The sequence below is a fragment of the Salmo trutta genome, chromosome 31, assembly GCF_901001165.1.
Source record: "Salmo trutta chromosome 31, fSalTru1.1, whole genome shotgun sequence".
Taxonomy (NCBI): Eukaryota; Metazoa; Chordata; class Actinopteri; order Salmoniformes; family Salmonidae; genus Salmo; species Salmo trutta.
The window spans coordinates 16,163,058-16,184,265 of NC_042987.1; the positions used below are offsets into that span (position 1 = coordinate 16,163,058).

At 43.0% G+C, this 21,208-nt stretch overlaps 1 protein-coding gene across 1 annotated transcript; it reads right to left on the reverse strand.

Moving 5' to 3' along the window:
- Positions 1 to 407: 407 nt before the first annotated feature.
- On the reverse strand, positions 408 to 16,240 carry LOC115169182 (opsin-5-like). Its single transcript, XM_029724670.1, has 5 exons — positions 16,235 to 16,240; positions 7,417 to 7,622; positions 6,619 to 6,746; positions 5,597 to 5,931; positions 408 to 1,115 (listed from the first exon to the last, which is right to left on the reverse strand). Exons 1-5 carry the CDS (start codon positions 16,238 to 16,240, stop codon positions 408 to 410), a joined length of 1,383 nt encoding a protein of 460 aa, XP_029580530.1.
- Between the last annotated feature and the right edge of the window lie 4,968 nt (positions 16,241 to 21,208).

Below are 21,208 nucleotides of genomic sequence, written 5' to 3' on the forward strand. Positions count from 1 at the left end.
CTGAACCAACATAAAACAATCCAGCACCTACTGTATATGTACCTGTATTAGACAACTGTAAACACTGGATGGAAATGGGATTGTAGAGGAAGCGGAACTGATGTCAAAATGGGTTTCGCTTTCCATCGTCATGTGTCAAACTGTTTTTATTGCCGCACACAGCAAACAGTATTGTACCTTGGTTTCTGTCCCGATCCTTCCGAGGATGATGGGGTTCCATTTTGTTCCACTGTGTTCTCCAGCCCACATGAATCCCTGAAGGACAACCTAGGTTTTTACTAAGCGCATTTCAACAAAGTCACTGTCTATCTTGACAGATAAATAAATGAAGTAATTTTAAATATCAACTGCAAAATATATATCAGAGATGTAAAAAATATAAAACCAGAGAATGCATATATCACATTCTAGGGCCAGGCAAATTTAGCGTGTCCCGGCACCATCTCCAAGTTGATCTGAAGGTTGTCGATCTCCGAGGTCCTTTTGCTGCGCATCGTGGCTCGCAGGGACTTCTTGTGACAGGCCTCCTGTTTTTTATGCTTCTGCATCTGCTTCCGTGTTGGTTTCTGTGTCAGTGACTGCAGCTGGGGCTCTGTTGAGAGCTGATCCTGAGATGCGTTAGTGTTGACTGAGGAGCTGGGGGGGTTGGTGCCGCCATGGCAATCTCTGGGGTAGTGTCTGAAGCACTCGAAGGGATCGCTGCACTTCTCGCAGGTGCTGCTACAACCTCTGTACCCGGCGAGGGCTTGGTTGGCAGATGAGTTGGTGGAACAGGACTGGTTGTGTCCTGGTGGTCTGCGGAGCGACCGGAGGCTAACCTGGACCACAGAGCCGGAGCGGCACTTCCCCACAGCGCCTTGGGAGCAGGAGCACAGGCAGCCCTTCAGACAGGCCCAGCGAAAGCTCACCAGGTCCCGGTACATCACCCTGCGGAAGTTGGGCCTGAGCAGCAGGTAGATGATGGGGTTGTATATGGTGGAGGACTTGGCAAACATTGCGAGTATGGCGAACGCCAATGGTGGGATGTTCTCCATGTGTCCAAACGCTGCCCACATCGACACCACGGCATAAGGGCTCCACGCTGTGAAGAAACCGATACAGACTGCAACACTCAGCTGGAGGAGAAAAAGAAACAATAGGACAGAAAAGGGGGGAAGGAAAGAGTGAGAGAGAGCAAATGTTATTTAACAGTTTAACAAGATCTATTGGCAGATGGCGTTTTAGTGCACTCAGCACTCCATTCACAACTGATTGACTCCCGAGGATTGAATGATTGAAGTAGGCCATTGAGATTCTTTTAAGGTTAGGTTAAGGTTTAAGGTTAGAGCGAGGGACATTAGGGCCTGTCTGACTGCCACTGATTGGATTTAGAGAGTAAAAAGGTATAGGTGAAGCATTCTCGTATGGATCATGAGCCAAACTTATAGCAAGGAAGGCTGTGGCTGACGATGCCCACTAAGCTGAGGGTGCAGCAGGCACCCGACTCCGCACCCATCATAATGTATTCCTGTATAACTAGCCAAATCCCTCTGATGAGAACCTCCCATCACTAGGGGATTTATTGAGGTCACTTCCAATCTCAGGGAAAGATGGAGCTGAGCTTTAATTCTGACCCCTAGGCCCTCTCTTTTCAATATGGCGGATGACATTGGAATCACGCCTCAGAAGAGTCCCCAACCAGAGTGGGTTTCCTGATAATAAGATTTGCATCAATCTCAGGTATGAGTGGGGGAGGGGGGACCATCCCCCCCTGGAGCGGGGCTGGTAGCAGGAAGAGATGTGTGTTGCATTGCGTTCACGCTCTTACTGTACTGTACATGACTGGGAGAGGATGAGTGCTTTAATATAGCCCCTATGGGGTTGAATATACAGGGACAGTAATAAAGGAGAGAGAGTGAAAGAGAGAGGGAACAAGGAAGGAGGAAAGAGAGAGACCGGAAGAGAGAGCAAAAGGGGAGGACTACATAAAGCAAAGAAATAGAGACGGTATTTACTAATCCTAATCCATTTCCTGCACTGATCTTGCCTGACGACTCAAACTGAATTCTTCCCGCTGATCTATGTTCGCAATATACTTCAGTCTGAGACTGCCATCGCTGAACCGTTTGTGGTGATGTTAAAATGACAGGTGTTGTACAAAACAAAGTCATCAGCGATTGGATCATCTCTAACCAATCAGAGTATCAAAGCCAATGACGAATTTTCAAAACGCCATTTAACCTATGTGTGTTCTGGCTCTGGCTAACCCAGAGGTTTCTGGGACCAGTCAATGTGGTTGCGTTCTAGAACTCGTCGGGGAAGTACTCAAATCCAGACTCATTGCGGAGAAGAAACTAATGCCTGTGGGCGGGGCGTAACGTTTGGCCGGAGCAAGGAGTTTGGGTAGCCAGGCAAGCTCTGAGCATCCTGTTCATGACATTAAACTATACAAACCCCCTATTATGTGAAGTGGCCTTAGTAGTGACTATACAATACACAATATAATTTTTAATTTAACGAATCAACCAATCAAATACAGTACCAGTCAAAAGTTGACACACCTACTCATTCCAGGGTTTTTCTTTATTTTTACTAATTTCTACAGTACATTGTTGAATAATAGTGAAGACATTAAAACTATGAAATAACACATGGAATCATGTAGTAACCAAAAAAGTGTTAAACAAATCAAAATATATTTTATATTTGAGATTCTTCATAGGAACCACCCTTTTTCCCTTGATGACAGCTTTGCACACTCTCGGCATTCTCTCAACCGGCCTTATGAGGTAGTCACCTGGAATGCATTTCAATGAACAGGTGTGCCTTGTTAAAAGTACATTTTTGACTCACCACCTGGATTTGGTCTTATGTAGCAAAATGTGAAATGGTGTTTTTTACATTGGATAAAAGTAGAGAGACTCAGAGCTACAAAATGGTATATCATACACTGCATTTGAGGAACAATGGGAAAGTCATTCTGCTTTGAAAGTTGATCAACTTGTAAACTCACTTTTGAGAAAATCGCCTTTGAATGTTTTGGTATCTAGTGAAGAGCTCTGCTTTGTTTACACCCATTCAGCATCGTTCACACCTCTTAAGTGTTAGCCCCACCCATCTCATTTCACTCTTTGAGTGCAGACTTGACACTCTGGCCAATGATTTGTTTACCCTTGGATAACATGAAAACAGCCTAACCAGCTCTGCTGGCAACAATTTCATTACAATTTTTTGCAGACGTTTACTGACACCGGCCATATTCAACGGGTGTTCTACACACATCACTTAACGTTCGCTAATGAGCCAGCCAGCTAACGTTAGCTAGTTATACAACAATGAACAAAGTGCCAACACTGCCTAACATTAGACTAACTAGAAAAGCAAACTGCTCTAGGAAACTAATAATAATGTCTGCTAGAGAGCCAGCTAACCTTAGCTAGCTAGCTAACAGTACACTTTAGCTTAAGACATATAGCTAGCTAGGTAAAAAAAAAATCAATCACACACATCACGTAACGTTAGCTAACGAGCCAGCCAGCTAATGTTAGCTAGTTAAACAACAATCAACAAAGTGGTAACAATGCCACTGTGCTGGGAGCTAACCACCCAGGTCCAATGTTAGCTAACATTAGACTCTAACTATAAAAGCAAACAACTCTGGGAAACAAATAATGTCAGCTAAGGAGCCAGCCAGCTAACATTAGCTATCTCGGTAACAGTACACATTAGAAATGTGTAATATCTGAAAATGTAGCTAGCTTATGATAGACTATCTTACCTGTATACATCATCATGCATGAGGTACGCGTCTCCCTGGCAGGAATGCCATACCACGGTTGCCCTTAGTTTGAAGATGTAATCTGGAGACAGGTGTTTTCTCCATCTCTTTAGCTATCATACTCTAATTCCACTGATTTCAAAACTTGATCCTCCAGAAAATGGAGAGCAGCAACACGTATGCTGCTCCACTACCGAATACATTTTTTAAAAAGCCACGTTCGACAGGATTACCAACGCAGACTGACGAGCTCAAATAGACAGATACCTTCAATATGGCAGACCAATCCGAACTCTCTCGGCATGTCCAGCCCACTCATTATCTCAGCCAATCATGGCTAGTGGGAAGGTTAATATAATTTTTCTGTGGCTTAACCAACAAGGCTTGTAATTGAACAATTTTATTCGTATTTACAGATGGCATACAAGTTTGTTATTAAGGCACATTAAAGTTCACATGGTCGAGAAGACATTTCTGCCCCAAAAACACATTTTAATATAAAAAATATTATTTTTTTACATTGAAACGGCCCTCCTGTGATGTCGTGACTTGCGACATACGCCTAGTTTACTGAATCGGGTCAGATTTGTGGAATTTCTTTCCTTCTTAATGAGTTTGAGCCAATCAATTGTGCTGTGACAAGGTTGGTAAAAGACTAAGTCCATACTATGGCAAGAACAGCTCAAATAAGCAAAGAAAAACTAGTCTGTCATTATTTTAAGACATGAAGGTCCGTCAATCCGTAAAATTTCAAGAACTTTGAACGTTTCTTCAAGTGCAGTCGCAAAAACCATCAAGCGCTATGTTGAAACTGGCTCTCATGAGGACCACCACAGGAAACTAAGACCCAGAGTTACCTCTGTTGCAGAGGATAAGTTCATTAGAGTTACCAGCTTCAGAATTTGCAGCCCAAATAAATGCTTCACATAGTTCAAGTAACAGACACATCTCAACATCAACTATTTAGAGGAGACTGTGTGAATCAGTCCTCCATGGTCGAATTGCTGCAAAGAAACCACTACTAAAGGACACCAATAAGAAGAAGAGACTTGCTTGGGGCAAGAAACACAAGCAAAGCACATTAGACTGGTGGAAATCCAAATTTGTGAGATGCAGAGTAGGGGAACGGATGATCTCCGCATGTGTGGTTCCCACTGTGGAGGTGTGATTATGTGGGGGTGCTTTGCTGGTGATACTGTCAGTGTTTTATTTAGAATTCAAGGCATACTTAACCAGCATGGCTACCCCAGCATTCTGCAGCGATACGTCATCCCATCTGGTTTGTGCGTAGTGGCACTATCATTTGTTTTTCAACAGGACAATGACCCAACACCCCTCCAGGCTGTGTAAGGGCTATTTGACCAAGAAGGCTATTTGACCAAGAAGGCCTCCAGAAACACCGGCCCTCAAACCAATTGAGATGTTTTGGGATGAGTCGGACCGCAGAGTGAAGGAAAAGCAGCCAACAAGTGCTCAGCATATGTGGGAACTCCTTCAAGACTGTTGGAAAAGCATTCCAGGTGAAGCTGGTTGAGAGAATGTCAACTGGGCAAAGCTGTCAACAAGGCAAAGGGTGGCTACTTCAAAGAATCTAAAATCAAAAATATATTTTGATTGATTTGTTGAACACTTTTTTTGGTTACTACATGATTCCATATGTGTTATTTCATTGTTTTGTCACTGTTATTCTACAATATAGTAAATATAAAGAAAAACCCTTGAATGAGTAGGTGTGTCCAAACTTTTGACTATTCCTGTATATTTATCCCTTTTTAAAATCAACAGTTGTCAGAACATGTTTTACGGTACAGATCCCGTTAGACTCTGTTCAGTGCTCACCTTCACAATAACAGCCTGGATGTTGCTCATCTTGGCCGGCCTGGCCTCGTGATGTTCCATGGCCTTACGAGAGGCTCGAACCGTCATCAGGATGCCCGTGTAGGATGCTGTGATGATGCAGCAGGGCACGATGTAGCACAAGATAAAGAGCGCCATTGTGTAGGAGCGGGCCACGGGGTGCAGGTTGGACAGGCGCCAGTCGATGCAGCAGGCTGTGCCATATGGCTCTGGACCGTATTCACCCCAGTGGGCCAGAGGGGAGAAGGCGAACACCAGGGCCCAGACCCATGCACAGGCTATCAGCAGACGGCCATGCCCCGGGTTGAATCGGTTACCTGAATGGACGGATGGATGGGTGGAGAGAAGGATGGGGAATGCATGTGGAGATGGATAAGGAGACGGATGGATAGATGGATGGAAGGGGAGATGAGAGATGGACGGATTGATGGATAGTGTATGGATGGGGAGATAGTCAGTTTAATAGGATAGCATGGTCATCATTAGAGATTCTGATAAGCACAGGTGGGGATTTCTAAAACTGAAAATGTCATAGGGGAATATTTTGACAGGTACACATTTTTCGGAACTGTTTTGAATGCTCCCAGAGTGATTTTCTCAATTTCCAGCCCTGGGTATGTTATGGTGCACATACTAATTACATGGATAACTGATCCATTATGTACTAGACCACATTTAAAAAGAACAGCAATGAGAGAATACGTTAATAACTAATTTGTTTAAGTTGGTAGAGCATGCCTCAGCTGGATGGCACAATTTTTGCCAACATCACAAGCCATACTAATTGAGTGTTGGCTGACAAGTTGACTTGTCAGCCATCAAAGCAGTGGCTGATGTTTGTTCGGTCACTGAGGAATTATCTAGTTCTTTTGATTATCTAGTTCCTTTGAACTTTAGATTTTTGCCCCATCAATAAATCAACAGTCAACTACTTAGTGTCGACTTTTACTAATCCACTGTCAATTCCATGGGCAAGACTAGGGCCAGGCTCTTTGATGACTTACCGTAGAGAGGATAACATACTTTCACAAAACACACCATGCTCAACAGGGTGAGAGTGGTCAGACTGCAGATCCCAAACAACACGCTGCAGAACGCGTAGATCAAACACACCGTTTTCCCAAAAAGCCACCTGAGGAAGAGGGGGAGGAATAGAAAGAGAGGGAACGAGAGCGAGAGTGGGAGGGGTCAGAAAGGCCGTAGAGGGAGAGAGAGAATTAGAGGGATAAATAGAGAGGGAGAGAGAAATACTGAAAGAGAGAGTGAGAACACACTGACCATTCAATGTACAGTATAAAGCAGGACCTGTCACCACACGACCAAACTAGAAAGGTAGTTGAACCATGACAATTGGAGAGGATAGTTTTTAATGTACCTTTATTTACAGTAATGTACAGGCAATTGGCTGTACGTTACCGTAACAAAACTACAGGATTTTTTTGACAGTGTGTCTGTGAAGTATAAGAGCCAATCACATGTGAGGTGAAGCATTTCCTCTCCTCTCCAATGGGCTGTTACTGTAGCTTGGGAAGTCTGTATGGGGTCTTTCATACTATCCTGCTGAACCGAACTGCACTGTGCTGGCCTGGAAATGTCCTTTTCACATAATCCTTTCCAGGAGGATCCAGTGGATGAGTAACCAGGTCAGACAGCACAGTACAGCTGGGCTTGGCACTGTAAAATAGTATACAGTGCCAGACCTGGGCACTCCCTTATTTCACTATTATTTGATGGTTTGTACAGTTCCTGTGGTAGATATTTGCTAGGCTTGGCTCTGTGGTGTAAACATGGGTGTACAGTACTTGTGGTAGATGCTGGAGGTGATGGCCATGGGGTAGAGGGACAGGGTCAGACCCATGTCGCTGATGGCCAGGTTGATAATGAAAATCTCAGCTGGTTTGAGCAGGCGCTTCTTCTTATAGGAGACGTAGAGCAGTGTGCTGTTGCCAAACAGAGAGCACACACCTGAAGACCAGAGAGAGAGACAGAGACACCACTCAGTACTCTGCTGTGATAATTACCACAGAGACAGACACCCCTCAGGACAACAACTGGAGGGGTATATTAATATGCAGAAATATAAACACTAGAACGGGCACGGCTGTACTGTCGAATGGCCGTGTTCTGTTGGGTATGTCCGTTCTAGTAATTCTACGTCTATGCCTGTAATCAGCATAGTTAAAGAACATGTTTGAAATAAATGACGTCCCAATGGGGCTGTGTCCCAAAGGAATATTAAGGGCAGTGTTCAGAGTCAATGAATATGGTATATTATTTCCCCAGACCTTTCCTATCAATGGAGTGTAATTACACATTGATGTAACTAATGAACAAGGACAATCCATAAATCTACACTGAACAAAAATATAAATTCAACATGCAACAATTTCAAAGATGTTACTGTTCATATAAGGAAAATTGATTAGGCCCTAATCTATGGATTTCACATGACTGGGAATACAGATATGCATCTGATGGTCACAGATACTTAAAAAAAAGGTAGTGGCGTGGATCAGAAAAGTAGTCAGTATCTGGTGTGACCACCATTTTTCTCATGCAGCGCGACATTTCCTTTGCATATAATATATTTAACTCATTGATCAGTCTGTTGATTGTGGCCTGTGGAATGTTGTCCCACTGCTCTTCAATGGCTGTGCCAAGTTGCTGGAAATTGTGTTTGTTGTCCATAGCTCATGCATGCCCATACCATAACCCCATGGGGCACTCTGTTTCCCAATGTTGACAACAGCAAACCGCTCGCCCACGTGACACCAAACACGTTGTCTGCCATCTGCCCAGTACAGTTGAAACTAGGATTCATCCGTAAAGAGCAAACTTCTCCAACATGCCAGTGGCCATCGAAGGTGAGCATTTGCCCACTGAAATTGGTTACGATGCTGAACTGCTGTCAGGTCAAGACCCTGGTGTGGATGACGAGCACGCAGATGAGCTTCCCCGAGACGGTTTCTGACAGTTTGTGCAGAAATTATCAGTTGTGCAAACTAGAGGTCGACCAATTCATCGGAATGGCCGATTAATTAGGGCCGATTTCAAGTTTTCATAACAATCGGAAATCGGTATTTTTGGATGCCGATTTTGCCGATTTTTTTTATTTATTTAATTTTTTTTTTACATTTATTTTTACACCTTTATTTAACTAGGCAAATCAGTTAAGAACACATTATTTTCAATGACGGCCTAGGAACGGTGGGTTAACTGCCTTGTTCAGGGGCAGAATGACAGATTTTTACCTTGTCAGCTCGGGGATTCAATCTTGCAACCTTACGGTTAACTAGTCCAACGCTCTAACCACCTGCTTTACCTTGCACTCCACGAGGAGCCTGCCTGTTACGCGAATGCAGTAAGAAGCCAAGGTAAGTTGCTAGCTAGCATTAAACTTATCTTATAAAAAACAATTAATCAATCATAATCACTAGTTAACTACACATGGTTGATGATATTACTAGTTCATCTAGCCTGTCCTGCGTTGCATATAATCGCTTAGGTACACGTGTACCTAACCATAAACATCAATGCCTTTCTTAAAATCAATACACAAGTATATATTTTTAAACCTGCATATTTAGTTAATATTGCCTGCTAACATGAATTTCTTTTAACTAGGGAAAATGTGTTACTTCTCTTGCAACAGAGTCAGGGTATATGCAGCAGTTTGGGCCGCCTGGCTCGTTGCGAACTGTGAAGACTATTTCTTCCTAACAAAGACAACCGACTTCGCCAAATGGGGGATGATTTAACAAAAGCGCATTTGCGAAAAAAGCACCATCGTTGCACGAATGTACCTAACCATAAACATCAATGCCTTTCTTAAAATCAATACACAGAAGTATATATTTTTAAACCTGCATATTTAGCTAAAAGAAATCCAGGTTAGCAGGCAATATTAACCAGGTAAAATTGTGTCACTTCTCTTGCGTTCATTGCGCGCAGAGTCAGGGTATATGCAACAGTTTGGGGCACCTGGCTCGTTGCGAACTAATTTGCCAGACTTTTACGTAATTATTACATAACATTGAAGGTTGTGCAATGTAAAAGGAATATTTAGACTTATGGATGCCACCCGTTAGATAAAATACGGAACGGTTCCGTATTTCACTGAAAGAATAAACGTGATAGTTTCCGATTCAACCATATTAATGACCTAAGGCTCGTATTTCTGTGTGTTATTATGTTATAATTAAGTCTATGATTTGATAGAGTAGTCTGACTGAGCGATGGTAGGCACCAGCAGGCTCGTAAGCATTAATTCAAACAGCACTTTCGTTTTGCCAGCAGCTCTTCGCAATGCTTCAAGCTTTGCGCTGTTTATGACTTCAAGCGTATCAACTCTCGATATTAGGCTGGTGTAACAGATGTGAAATGGCTAGCTAGTTAGCCGGGTGCGCGCTAATAGCGTTTCAAACGTCACTCGCACTGAGACTTGGAGTAGTTTTTCCCCTTGCTCTACATGGGTAACGCTGCTTCGAGGGTGGCTGTTGTCAATGTATTCCTGGTTCGAGCCCAGGTAGGAGCGAGGAGAGGGACGGAAGCTATACTGTTACACTGGCAATACTAAAGTGCCAATAAGAACATCCGATAGTCAAAGGTATATGAAATACAAATCGTATAGAGAGAAATAGTCCTATAATTCCTATAATAACTACAACCTAAAACTTCTTACCTGGGAATATTGAAGACTCATGTTAAAAGGAACCACCAGCTTTCATATGTTCTCATGTTCTGAGCAAGGAACTTAAACGTTAGCTTTCTTACATGGCAAATATTGCACTTTTACTTTCTTCTCCAACACTTTGTTTTTGCATTATTTAAACCAAATTGAACATGTTTCATTATTTATTTTTGGCTAAATTGATTTTATTGATGTATTATATTAAGTTAAAATAAGTGTTCATTCAGTATAGTTGTAATTGTCACTATTACAAATATATAAATAAAAGAAAATCGGCCGATAAATCGGTATCGGGGTTTTTGGTCTTCCAATAATCGGTATTGGAGTTGAAAAATCATAATCGGTTGACCTCTAGTGCAAACCCACCCATCAGCTGTCCGGGTGGCATGTCTCAGACGATCACGCAGGTGAAGAAACCGGATGTGAAGTACCTGGGCTGGCGTGGTTTCACGTGAGCTACGGTTATGAAGCTGGTTGGACGTCGTGCCAAATTCTCTAAAACAACATTGGAGCCGGCTTATGGTAGAGAAATTAACATTAAAATATCTTGCAACAGCTCTGGTTGGCATTCCTGCAGTCAGCATTCCAATTGCACGCTCCCTCAAAACTTGAGACATCTGTGGTATTGTGTTGTGTGACAAAACTCAATTTTAAAGTGGCCTTTTATGTCCCCAGCAAAAGGTGCACCTGTGTAATGATCATGCTGTTTAATCAGCTTCTTGATATGCCACATCTGTCAGGTGGATGGATTATGTTGGCAAAGGAGAAATGCTCACTAACAGGGATGTAAACAAAGTTGTGCACAGAATATGAGAGAATTCTGTGCGTGTGGAACATTTCTGGGATCTTATATTTCAGCTCATGAAACAAGGGACCAACACCTTACATGTTGCATTTATATTTTTGTTATTAAGTATAGAAGTACAAAGAAAGTTATAAAATATTGCGTTGTTTAGGAGTGCAAGGGGGAATTTTGTTATTGTACAAGCGCACTTCACAGAGCGCATTTGTCCCAAACGGAAATATGGGAATACATGCTAGAACATGCCAATAGGCTCTTGCTAGCTCACGCAAACACGAATTTCCAAGACTGTGTCCTTCTACTAAAACTGATATTTCTTATTCATTTTTGAAGTTACAAGCCTGAAACCTTGAACATAGACTGCTGTCACCCTGTGGAAGCCATAGGAATTGCATCCAGCGAGCTAATTTTCAATATTGCCTTTCTCTTGCATTTCTAAGAGGATGATCTCTCAACAACAACAAAAAATCTGGTTGGTTTGTCTTTGGATTTTCTCCTACCATATCTATTGTGTTATATTCTCCTACATTATTTGAACATTTATACAAACTTCAAAGTGTTTTCTATATGCATATCCTGACTTCAGGGCCTGAGCTACAGGCAATTTACTTTGGGCACGTCATTCAAGCAGGAAGAGGAGAAAAAAGGGGTCAATCCCTAAAATTAAGAAGGAATATCCTAGTAACTTGTTACGACGTTAGAAGCTAAATTCAGTTTTCATCAAAATAACTATTATTGTAAGCGATGACATGACATAATAAAGGAATTTGAATATGTCTCAAGATTAAAGATAATTCGCCCTTAAACTCGTCAGATCAATTTCCATCAATGGACATCAATTGAACTCATTTGACTGCTATGGTTAAGCAATAAGGCACCAGGGGGTGTGGTATATGGCTAATATACCACGGCAAAGGGCTGTTCTTAAGCATGACCCAAAGCGGAGTGCCTGGATACAACCATATATCACAAACCCCAGGGGTGTCTTATTGCTATTATAAACTGGTTACCAATGTAATTAAAACAGCAAAAATACGTTTTTTGTCATACCCCTGGTAAAGAGTCTGAAACTTTCAGCCAATTCGGCATTCAGGGCTCGAACCCAGTTCATAATTAAGCAATAAGGTGTTGCGTCGTTGTCACAGTATCCACCGAGGATGGCGCCCCTCCTCGGTCGGGCGGCGCTCGGCGGTCGTCGTCGCCGGTCTTCTAGCTGCCACCGATCTATGTTTCTGTGTTCTTTGTTTTTTGTCTGATCTAGCCCGCACCTGTCTCTTGTCTGTCATTAGTGGGGAGGTATTTAGTTTGTCTCTTTGGGTTCGTCTTTGTGCGGGATTGTTTGTTCGTCAGCGGGCAGGTCTGTGAACGTTCTGGGCTTTTTGCACATTTTTCCCCCAGCGGATTCTCGCTAGAGGAATGTTGTATTTGCCGGGCTGCGCCCCGTGCGTATTTTTGTTTTCTCGGGGTTTACTGTGTTCCCGTGTGGTCTCTGGGCGCACCTTATGCCCTTCAGTTACGCCGAGTGGTTTTTCGGTGCAATAAATATACCGTTCTACGACACTACTGGACTACGTCTCCTGCGTTTGACTCTGCCCTTTCCTCCTGCCTTAAGGAACCGTGACAGTCGTGCATAAGAACAGCCCTTAGCCGTGGTATATTGGCCATATATCACAAACCCTCGAGCTGCCTCATTGCTATTATAAACAGGTTACCAACGTAATTACAGGAGTAGTAAAAATAAATGTTTTGTCATACCAGCTGTCAGCCAATCAGCATTCAGGGCTCGAACCACCCAGTTTATATTTGTACATAAATCTCTTTTGCGCATCTCCATAACTACAGATCAATCCGACAGGAGAGTGTGAGTGATGAAAGTTGGACAGATATTCTCGAAATTTCTGAGCAAGAAATACTTGTACCAAAAAAGCAAAAAAACTATTTTCTGGCAATTATTATCAAATCAAATTGTATTTGTTACATTTTACTTTTTTGATTTTTTTGGATTGTTGTATTTGTCACATGCCCCGAATACAACAGGTGTAGACCTTACAGTGAAATGCTTACTTACAAGCCCTTAACCAACAATGCAGTTTTAAGAAAATACAAAAAAAAAATACTAAAAAGTAAGAGATGAGAATAGCAAATAAGAGCAGAAGTAAATAACAATAGCGCCGCTATATACAGGGGGTACCGGTACAGAGTCAATGTGCGGGTCACCGGTGTCGAGGTAATTGAGGTAATATATACATGTAGGTAGAGTTATTAAAGTGACTATGCATAGATAATAACAGATAGTAGCAGCATCGTAAAGGAGGGGGGCAATGCAAAGAGTCTGGGTAGCCATTTGATTAGCTGTTCAGGAGTCTTATGGCTTGGGAGTAGAAGCTGTTTAGAAGCCTCTTGGACCTAGACTTGGTGCTCCGGTACCGCTTGCCGTGCGGTAGCAGAGAGAACAGTCTATGACTAGGGTGGCTGGAGTCTTTGACAATTTTTAGGGCCTTCCTCTGACACCGCCTGTTATAGAGGTCCTGGATGGCAGAAAGCTTGGCCCGGTGATGTACTGGGCCGTACACACTACCCTCTGTAGTGCCTTGCAGTCGGAGGCCGAGCAGTTGCCATACCAGGCAGTGATGAAACCCGTCAGGATGCTCTCGATGGTGCAGCTGTAAAACCTTTTGAGGATCTGAGGACCCATGCCAAATCTTTTCAGTCTCCTGAGGGGGAATAGGTTTTGTCATACCCTCTTCACAACGGTCTTGGTGTGCTTGGACCGTGTTAGTTTGTTGGTGATGTGGACGCCAAGGAACTTGAAGCTCTCAACCTGCTCCACTACAGCCCTGTCAATGAGAATAGGAGCGTGTTCGGTCCTCCTTTCCTGTACTGCACAATCCTTTCCTATGTGCCAGATATTAAGACTACAACCCGTTATAAATGGCATATTTGACAGATTGACATGTCATTTTAATAGGCATATACTACTGACTCAAATCTGGGTTTATGATTGTAATTCAACTTTGCCATGGTTTGCTTAGCAAGATGCAGGTAGCCTATAGCCCCTGATAGGCTTACATCTAATTTCATCTAATTTCAGATAGGCTACAGGAAAGATGTAAACTGAACGATTTAGCAGCTTGCTTAGTTCAAATTGAGAGACTGATTCAACATGAATAGCAAGGCGATTTCGAGGTAAGAAGTGCTTGTGTTTCCCAATAGCCTGCTGGAATAGGCTACTGAGGATGTGGTCGTAATTTCAATCATATTAATAATGTGTATATGAACTGAATATGCTTGTCAACAACAGCCAGTGTTTATTTTATTTACCTGTAGCCTAATCTGACTGCCTGTTACCGTAAATTGTATGCGTACTAACAATTGAATGGCAATTGAGAGTGAGAGTTTTGATAAACATGGCCATTAATAATGGTATAATAACACAAGGCTACAACAACAATAAGCTGTTATAGGCTATATATTAAATCTGTTTACCAGATCCCGGTAGGCTACACAAGAGGCACAAATTAATTTGCGATGACTTCAATTTAAATCGGGGATTTCAACATATTTATTGTATCAAATAGTAGCCTACAGTAGCCTACAATGGCATATACATTAATAGGCTACTTGATGCAAATGTATCATTATCCACATCTAAGTTTCATTGAGGACTTTTCCCCGTAACAGAAGCACACGAGGGAGTTCATTTCAAATTTCCACTCACGCAGCCCCCGAGACCCAAGAACGGAGCCTCCCTAAAACACATCTGTTCTAGCGTGTTAATATGTTTTATGGGAAAAGGGTTTGAAAAAAGGCGTCTATATAATGAGAATCTAAATAGCATACCTACATGTCACAACGTGCACTCGTGCTGCTCTGTCTCCTCTCACTCACATGACTCAGCCAGTAGTGGACTAAGCTTTTTGCTGCAGTGCTCTCTCAACACACACACACCCCGTAGGCCCTCCCCAGCCCCTCACTCACAAACTCAGCACAGGGGCACCGCCAGGGATTTTGGGGCCCATGAAACTATATCACATTAGGCCGCACCACCACAGACCACACCAACCCTGCGCAATTGCTGTAACCACACACCTCCAGAACCCAATCGACCCATTCAAAGTTTTAAATAACTCTACTTTTGCAGGCTTGCAACTCTCTTGTAGTCCAATATTTACTGTATGATATTTACTGACAGTGAGCTGTGCAAATTTAACACTGTGCAGGCATGCATGCAACATTCTGCATACAGTGGAATTCACTATTTGATGCAAGACTGATACCCTCTATAAGAAATGTGCTAAAGGCTGTCTTTTACAGTCTATATGTCATTTGAATGGTACAATTCTTGAATGGAAAAATTATCTTTCAATTAATGAATAACTTAAAATAAATAACTTAAATATACATTAACCTCTTCAATTAAAATAAATAAAAATTATCATCTATAGAATGATAGGAAAAACAAAATAATAAAATCAGCAGCAGATTGTTGAACTAAGTATACATACCAACTAGAAAATAAGCAGCTGTAAAAGCGGAAATGGAAAATGGAAAACAACATGGAAATGAAAAGGCCTGATGGTGGCGCTGGAGGAAAGGTCAAGTGGTCACCAAATCAATAGGTTTCTTCCACTTGGGGTCTTGATTGTGCACAACAAATTTTATGGCAATCCAGCCATTACTTTGAGATATCTTGTTCTCGGTCTGTTCTCAGTCTTGTTCTCAGCCTGTGGGCATCATGTGTGTAGTGATCCAATATCCATAGCCATACCATTTAACAGTTATCACTGGAAGTAAAATAATATAGGCCTAAATGCTCAAGCGCACACACATTGGTTCTGACTGTCTGCTCAGACTAATAGCCTCACCTGTTGTTCCTGTCAATCAGACACGCAGTGTCAACCAATGAACCAAAGATGCGTGAGGGAGGGCCGAGCCAACTCACTCACAGTCACACACTTAGCAGCTGAGGAGAGAGAGGAAGGACAGCTGTGAAAACGACAGCTGGAAAATAAGTCGGAAGCACAGTAGCATTTGGATGCATTTTTATAATGTAGACAATGTTAGAGCACAGTGTAGAATTTGCCAAAACAAAATCTCATATAAAGCCGGTTCTATGCCCAACTTATACCGGCATACGTGAACTGTGCACCCAACTGTGAAGCTAACAGTAGCGGAGCTTCGAGAAACTAGCGGGTCTGCTAGTGATAGTGGTGGAGCCAGCACCTCCACACGTGGAGATGTATCCACTCAGTCAAGTAGGCCTACTCCGCGACCCACAACTACGCAGTCTTCTATGGACCAGTTTATGTCAAAGTCTATGTCTGTAGCATAACAAGGCCAAAATTGATATTGCATTGGCTAAAATGATTTCCACCAATTTCCATCCATTTTCGATCATGGAGGACAGAGGTTTTAGAAATTGTAGCAATATTATAGCACTTATTCCACAACTGTACGAGAGCACAAAGGCTTCAGTGCGGGAAAAAGTCCATAAAGCGACTGCAGTTTGCCTTACCAATGACTGCTGGACATTATTTATTTATTTATTTTATTTCACCTTTATTTAACCAGGTAGGCCAGTTGAGAATAAGTTCTCATTTACAACTGCGACCTGGCCAAGATAAAGCATAGCAGTGCGACAAGAACAACACAGAGTTACACATAAACAAACATACAGTCAATAACACAAGAGAAAAGAAAAATAGAAAGGTATTTGTACAGTGTGTGAAAGGAGTGTTGTATGGCGTTGAAGCTCATTTGGAGGTTTGTTAGCACAGTGTCCAAAGAAGGGACAGAAGTATACAGAAGGGTGTCATCTGCGTAGAGGTGGATCAGACAATCACCAGCAGCAAAAGCGACACCATTGATATATACAGAGAAAAGAGTCGGCCCGAGAATTGAACCCTGTGGCTCCCCCATAGAGACTGCCAGATGGCCGGACAACAGGCCCTCCGATTTGACACACTGAACTCTATCTGAGAAGTAGTTGGTGAACCAGGCGAGGCAGTCATTTGAGAAGCCAAGGCTATTGAGTCTGCCGATAAGAATGCGGTGATTGACAGAGTCGAAAGCCTTGGCCAGGTCGATGAAGACGGCTGCGCAGTACTGTATTTTATCGATGGTGGTTGTGATATCGTTTAGGACCTTGAGCGTGGCTGAGGTGCACCCATGATCAGCTCGGAAACCAGATTGCATAGTGGAGAAGGTACGGTGGGATTCTAAATGGTCGGGTATCAAGGGTAACCACTTCTTACATGTCGGTTACATGTCACTTCATTGAAGATTTTTCGATGTCTAGCTATCTTCTGGACTGCTTTGAGTTCAGCGACAGACACCTCAGAGAACTTGGCAGAGGAACTGTTGAGAGTGGCCAGAGAATGGCAAGTAGATGGACAAGTGGTCTGTTGTGTTAGTGACAATGCAGCTAACATAACCAAAGCCATGAAAATTCAGAATTTCCATCATCCATGTCTTGCCCACACAATCAACCTGGTTGTAAGAGATGCTCTGAAGGTGATGAAGCCAACTGTGGACAAAGTGAAAGCAGTTGTGGAATACTTTAGCACAGTAGGTGCTAAAAAACTAACGTCTATACATAGCCAGATGGGGATGCCTGAGCTAAGGCCTGAAGAAGACTGCACTACAAGGGGAAATTCAACATTTTATATGTTGAAGCTGTTTCTTGAGTCAAAGGATGCCATCATCTCTACCCTGGCCATTGTCAATGCACCTGTTGATGCTCTGACCCAAGAGGAATGAGAGGTGGTGGAGGAAGTGTGCAGAGGCCTGGAACCCTTTGAGCAGGTCACTGTGGAGATCAGTGGAGAGAGGTACCATAAGCAGTTATTACTACATCATTATTTAATCCAGTATTATATACAGTGGGGAGAACAAGTATTTGATACACTGCCGATTTTGCAGGTTTTCCTACTTACAAAGTATGTAGAGGTCTGTATTTTTTATCATAGGTACACTTCAACTGTGAGAGACGGAATCTAAAATAAAAATCCAGAAAATTACATTGTATGATTTTTAAGTAATTAATTTGCATTTTATTGCATGACATAAGTATTTGATACATCAGAAAAGCAGAACTTAATATTTGGTACAGAAACCTTTGTTTGCAATTACAGAGATCATACGTTTCCTGTAGATCTTGACCAGGTTTGCACACACTGCAGCAGGGATTTTGGCCCACTCCTCCATACAGACCTTCTCCAGATCCTTCAGGTTTCAGGGCTGTCGCTGGGCAAAACGGACTTTCAGCTCCCTCCAAAGATTTTCTATTGGGTTCAGGTCTGGAGACTGGCTAGGCCACTCCAGGACCTTGAGATGCTTCTTACGGAGCCACTCCTTAGTTGCCCTGGCTGTGTGTTTCGGGTCGTTGTCATACTGGAAGACCCAGCCACGACCCATCTTCAATGCTCTTACTGAAGGAGGTTGTTGGCCAAGATCTCACGATACATGGCCCCATTCATCCTCCCCTCAATACGGTGCAGTCGTCCTGTCCCCTTTGCAGAAAAGCATCCCTAAAGAATGATGTTTCCACCTCCATGCTTCACGGTTGGGATGGTGTTCTTGGGGTTGTACTCATCCTTCTTCTTCCTCCAAACACGGCAAGTGGAGTTTAGACCAAAAAGCTCTATTTTTGTCTCATCAGACCACATGACCTTCTCCCATTCCTCCTCTGGATCATCCAGATGGTCATTGGCAAACTTCAGATGGGCCTGGACATGCGCTGGCTTGAGCAGGGGGACCTTGCGTGCGCTGCAGGATTTTAATCCATGACGGCGTAGTGTGTTACTAATGGTTTTCTTTGAGACTGTGGTCCCAGCTCTCTTCAGGTCATTGACCAGGTCCTGCCGTGTAGTTCTGGGCTGATCCCTCACCTTCCTCGTGATCATTGATGCCCCACGAGGTGAGACCTTGCATGGAGCCCCAGACCGAGGGTGATTGACCGTCATCTTGAACTTCTTCCATTTTCTAATAATTGCGCCAGCAGTTGTTGCCTTCTCACCAAGCTGCTTGCCTATTGTCCTGTAGCCCATCCCAGCCTTGTGCAGGTCTACAATTTTATCCCTGATGTCCTTACACAGCTCTCTGGTCTTGGCCATTGTGGAGAGGTTGGAGTCTGTTTGATTGAGTGTGTGGACAGGTGTCTTTTATACAGGTAACGAGTTCAAACAGGTGCAGTTAATACAGGAAATGAGTGGTGAACAGGAGGGCTTCTTAAAGAAAAACTAACAGGTCTGTGAGAGCCGGAATTCTTACTGGTTGGTAGGTGATGAAATACTTATGTCATGCAATAAAATGCAAATGAATTACTTAAAAATCATACAATGTGATTTTCTGGATTTTTGTTTTAGATTCCGTCTCTCACAGTTGAAGTGTACCCGTGATAAAAATTACAGACCTCTACATGCTTTGTAAGTAGGAAAACCTGCAAAATTGGCAGTGTATCAAATACTTGTTCTCCCCACTGTATGTATATGAGCAGTAGATGAGAATGTAGTATCAGTAGACAAAACATGAACCTGAACTAATAAGTTACTGTTCTCTCTTTTCAGCTATGTGACAGCCTCAAAAATGATACTGTGTAAGGGTCTGCGGCGAATCACAGCCAGCCGCCAGAGAGAAGGATATGTAACCACAGGACATGTGACAGAGTTGATGTACACCCTATGTTCATCAATGGACAGAAAGTTCTACAGAATGGAATATAATCACGTGCTATCAGAAACCGCTGCACTTGATTGATGAGGCTCTTCAAAGAATAACCTCAGCAGCAGGGAGGGACAGCCCCAGCAGTCAGCTGGCTCAGGCACCAGGGCAACAGGAAGAAGAGGGATCAGATGGAGCAGAAGCACCAGCAGTAGTGCCACAAACATCTGCTGTTTGGATGCTGTTTGACGAGAGAGCAACTGGGAATGCAGCACGAAGGAATCCCTCAGCAGATGCCATAATGGAGGTCCGATCCTATTTGGAGGAGCCCCTCCTGCTCTGCAGATCCTCTGAGCTGGTGGAAGAACAAGGCCTCTGTCTACCTACGGTTTACTAAAGTCATGAGAGGGAGACTCTGCATAGTGGCCACATCCGTTCCCTCTAAGAGGGTCTTCTCGAAAACGAGAGGCTCTCTGGATGTTAACTTTTTTTTAATGTTTTATTTGTACATTGCAAATAAAATATTCTAGTAATGATGATAGGTTAATAATTTAATGATGAATTCTTTTTACCTAATGTTCTAATAATTTTTTAGGGCCCCTGTCAGTCACAGGCCCGTAGAATTGTCATAACTTTTCCACCCCATACGGCACCCCTGACTCAGCAACAGCTTGCCTCAGTGCCTGATAGTCAGCAGCAGGTCACAGTGAAATCGATTTGTGTTTTTTTAAAGAGAAATTACACAGCTGGCGGTGTGCAACTACGAAGTAGCCAAAAAAAACAACCAGTGACTAATACATTTTCACCCGTGACATCGTTTTCAAAGTTGCTCAATGTGGTTAGAAAGTGATTGACATGGCAACCCTGCCTACTGCTAGATACTGATACTGGCAACCCTGCCTACTCCTGCTAGATACTGATACTGGCAACCTTGCCTACTCCTGCTAGATACTGATACTGGCAACCCTGCCTACTCCTGCTAGATACTGATACTGCACAACTTAAACACTTGCCACCCAATCCCCTCTTCCCCAAAACATGTGTAAAAATGATTCTGTAAATTGTGCCTTCCTGTATTAGATGTACATGTTTATTCTGTTCTACTGAGCCATTTACTTTATGTTTGTGTTCTTATCTTTTATTGTTTCTTCTTGTTGCATTGTAGAGAAGGAACCTGCAAATCAGCATTTCGTTGGACGGTGTATACCATGTGTATCCTCTACATTCGACTAATAAAACTTGAAACAGACACACACATGAGAACACACACACTCCCAGGTTAAGTCCCAGTGTGTAGTCTGGCATCATGCCGAGAACTGACTGATAGAGTTGGTCATCATGTTACAGTTCAGCAACATGCTTCATCCTCTCCTCTCTGCCTACATTCACATGTGGCTGACTGGGGGTATAAGTGAATCCTTTTTGAAGAGAGAGCTCACTT